Source organism: Rhinopithecus roxellana, chromosome 5 (genome assembly GCF_007565055.1).
Source record: "Rhinopithecus roxellana isolate Shanxi Qingling chromosome 5, ASM756505v1, whole genome shotgun sequence".
NCBI classification, from domain to species: Eukaryota; Metazoa; Chordata; class Mammalia; order Primates; family Cercopithecidae; genus Rhinopithecus; species Rhinopithecus roxellana.
This window is the reverse complement of record NC_044553.1, coordinates 22,498,810-22,502,406: the sequence shown is the minus strand read 5'-3', so window position 1 is coordinate 22,502,406 and position 3,597 is coordinate 22,498,810. Positions and strand designations below refer to the sequence as shown.

Sequence of the window (3,597 nt, the reverse complement as noted above, 5' to 3'; positions counted from 1 at the left end):
AAGGGAAAGGATGCCTGAACCCCATCTCTCTACTCAACCTTCCTGGGTTCTATTCCCTTGTTTCTGGGGCAAGGCTTTTGGGAGGGTTGGAGGGAGAGGGGATGAGGGAACAGGAGAAGGACACTTTGAGCTTTCTGCCCTCCTCCTGTCCTGCCTTAGCTGGCCCCTTTCACTTCCTGTCTCCTGCCTCTGACTGGAATGAGAAGAAAACGCCTTGCATGTCCCAGGTCCACCCTCCAACACTGGCTGGTCCAGTAGGCTGTTTCTTCTGCACTATGTCCCTGGTTCCTGATTCTACCTTCCCCAGATCTCCACCATTCCACCCTTAGCTTCCTTCTCCTTGCCACCCAAGGAGTGGGTTGGCTTGGTTTCCCATTACTTCCCCTCTCTTTTACCTCCCTGCCGCTATCTTGCCAAAGGCTCTTTCCTGTCTGTGGTTCTACTTGATCTCTGTAATTTTTTCCTTCCCTCCATTCACCCTGGACCTTTTGCCCTCATGATTTTTCCTTTCCTCCTGTGTATTTGTCTCTTGATGACCCATTTTCCTTTCAGAGAAACTGAAGCTCAGATAGGTCAGGGGTAATGGCCTACATGAGAGTAGGACTTAGTAGATAAGGCCTTGTATCCTTGCAGCCCTGCCTTCTGTCTCGTCCCTCTTCCTTTTTGTCTTGGTCAGCCACTCAAAGGCTACAGTTCTGCGTCCAGCAGGGGAGCCCCTTGGGGGGTTCCAGAGTCCACCACTGCACACCCATCACCTTCACCCACTGCCTTGCTATAGCAAACCTGCAGCCACTCTGTATATTGTATATGTATATTTATCTATTTGTATATAGATATACAATTTCAAGAACCTACTAAAGGAGGAAGCCTCACTGCTATGCAGCCTGACAGGTTATCAAGTGGGTCTCTTTGAATTCCTTCTCATTTCTAGGAGAGTTAGGAATCATGAGGTGCCCCCCCTGCAGACCCCAGAGCTGCTGCCTTCCCCAGGTGTGCAGGAAGTTTGTAAGAGACTGGGACCCTTGGCTGCCCAAGCTGCCTCCCCTCCCCCACCCGCCCAGTGGCAGTTGCGTCCGTTGGGGCTTCTGGGGCAGCCCACAGGGTTCCAAGCATGTAATAGCAGTTGCTCTTTAGAGCACCCACTTCACTTCTCTCATGTAGTTCTTGAATGCAGGACTCTCCTGAAGAAGGGGCTTCTAAATGGCCAGCCCATGCATCTTGTTCAGACCAGGCTGCTCCATCCCTGCTAAGCCCAGGGATTCACTTGTGTGTCTTTCTGGGATCACTGTCTTTTGTGGCAGCCTGGGCCTCAGGGAAGTAAGGGCACGAGGAGCAGCCCTGGCTGGGATGTCAGAGGCCTAGGAAAATTCCTGCCTCTACCAAGAAATTGCCCCCTCTTTTCAGAGGCTGCTTTGTCCTCGATATCTGATGTCCCATCCTTGTAGCTTCCAACTCCAGATGTAGGTCTGGCTCCTATTAAGCTACAATTTCTTTGTGGGAAGACAGTTATGGAATTGTGGCATTCCTAAGTCTCTTAACGTGAATTGTCAGAGCCCCTTCAGACCAGTGACTGGGGCCGGGCATTAGAGGCAGGTGGTAAAGACAAGAGGAGCAGCCCCTGTGTGCTTGGGCAGGCTGGAAGGGTTGGAGATAGGAGCTGAAAACACCCCAGATTTCTCAAATGGGCTTGAAGAGATCGCAGCCCTGAGATGCCTCCCACTCAAGCCAGAGATGAATATTTCCCAAAATCCAAGTCTGTGAGGCTGGGTCACAACACTGTCATTCAATGTGGGCTCCTGATGCTGACGGGACGTCCTGACATACCTGTGTTCTCTCCTGCAGAACCTCATCGCGACATTTCCCAGAAGCCATGACATGTCCCTGCAGCTGGAAGCCTTTCAAGGGTGGCCCAGGAGGCCTCAAAGGCCTGATGTGGCCTGCAAAGGAAGGTAAGTAGGTGGCAGGGCTGAGTCTGTGCCTCAGAAGCTAACACTCCAGTTTCTTGACTTCCTCCCTTCTCCATTTCCTGAACCTGGATGGGTGCTGCCAAGGATGAGACGGAGGACCCCATTCATTTGTTAGGAGATCCAGAGTTCAGCCTCTCCAGTGCCTTGGCTGCCCGCTTCCTCACTCCTAAGTGCTACTCGTGCATACTTACTCATTGCTCCCTTTTCCTGAGACGGTGCCTATTCTCCTTTAAGAAGTATAAACCAGAGGAGCCTCTTCAGTGATAGCTGCCCACTACTGAGCCTCCTCCCTTCCTACAGCCTCTGCCCTCTCCAAGCTCACTCTGGCCTTTCTTATCCTAGGTAGCCTCCTGTCCTTTGTCTCTATTTTTGCCTTTGATCACAACTTCTCTCCTGTTGTCCCTTTGGAATGGCAGCATCATTCTGCAGTTTCTCAGTCAGCATGGGTTACAGGTTTGTGACGACAATGATGCATGCTCTCCCCATAGTGGCTCGATGGGCCTTGGACAATCACTTATGTACCCAAACGTGTTCTCCAGATAATCTTTCCTCTGTGTATACTAAGAGAGAATGTTTAGGGAGCACTGTTCTCCTCACCCATTCTCTCTGTTTTTCTCTCCATCATCTGAGATGTCTTTCTCTATGTGCCATTCTGCCTCTAATTATCCTCTTTTTCTTTGTTTACAGAGAAGAGCTGTTCTCACGGAAAGATCCAAAGGGTTCAAAGGCGAAGGGTGCCATCTGCTTCTCCGCTGATTCAGAAGATAAAGAGGAGAAGTGCCCTGTTTCACCCATATTGCTGGTCCTGATTTTTCAGTAGTGTCCCTTACCCTGAAGCTCTTCCATTGGCCATCACAGAGTTAGCTAACAGCCCAGGGAACTGGTCTCTTTTCCTTTTCCCCTTACCACCTGGAACTCAACTGGAAAGGGCAATCAGATGACTCTATATCAGGCCCCACCACCTGGTCTTTGAAATTTCTGTCCTACCAGTGCCACAACTCCCTCTTCCACTTCTGAGCTACCTCCAAGAAAGGCCATCCTCAGCAGCCTAGTTATGCTCATCCTGGAATGCTGTATTCTGGATGTCTACTCAAGGCCAAACCCCAATATTGCCTTTTTTTCCCCTATTCAAGGCCAAGGCTAGGCTCTCTTCATTGTCTCCATTTCTCTTTCTCTAGAGCTCCTAGAGGGCAAGACACTTGTTTCTCATATATTTCTGGATCCTTGGAGCTTAGCTCAGAGCTTGGCATACATGCCCAGTGTGAACTTTTCTGAATAAAATAATTTCAAATGGCGTATACAAGATACTGGGTTTTTTTCTGAAATATATAGATTTAAAAGCAGCTGAAAGTAAGCTTGGGGGCCATCCTGGTGTGCTCAGGGAGAAAAATGAGGGAGATAAGGGCCGTGAGACAGGCATGCGTGTGTTCAGAAGGGGATTTAAGGACCAGTGTGCCTACTGAGGCAGAGTTAAGACTCAGCACACACAATGCTGACCTTGAGGGCACTTCATCAATTTCAGATTCAAGGACTGTTATAGATCTTGAAGCAACCTATCATGGGTGGTAGTTGTTGCAAAAACACTGGAAAAAGACGAATTTCATCAGACTGTGATCAAAAAGGAATTTCA

General features: G+C 49.4%; 1 protein-coding gene across 2 annotated transcripts; it reads left to right on the top strand.

Moving 5' to 3' along the window:
• The first annotated feature begins 1,083 nt into the window (after positions 1-1,083).
• On the top strand, positions 1,084-3,269 carry LOC104660844. Of its 2 annotated transcripts, none has more exons than XM_010361328.2 (3): positions 1,084-1,203; positions 1,843-1,949; positions 2,655-3,269. In XM_010361328.2, exons 1-3 carry the CDS (start codon positions 1,201-1,203, stop codon positions 2,785-2,787), a joined length of 243 nt encoding a protein of 80 aa, XP_010359630.1. In that variant the 5' UTR covers positions 1,084-1,200; the 3' UTR covers positions 2,788-3,269. The 2 variants fall into 2 exon arrangements, with proteins under 2 accessions (XP_010359630.1, XP_010359629.1); XM_010361327.2 differs by having other exon boundaries at positions 1,090-1,266.
• The last annotated feature ends 328 nt before the right edge of the window (positions 3,270-3,597 follow it).

Coding starts and splice junctions, on each gene's coding strand:
- LOC104660844 (XM_010361327.2), top strand. CDS start 1,201: ATGGCCAGCCCATGCATCTTGTTCAGACCAGGCTGCTCCATCCCTGCT. Junction 1,267..1,842: donor CTAAGCCCAGGGATTCACTT/GTGTGTCTTTCT, acceptor TCTCTCCTGCAG/AACCTCATCGCGACATTTCC. Junction 1,950..2,654: donor GATGTGGCCTGCAAAGGAAG/GTAAGTAGGTGG, acceptor CTTTGTTTACAG/AGAAGAGCTGTTCTCACGGA.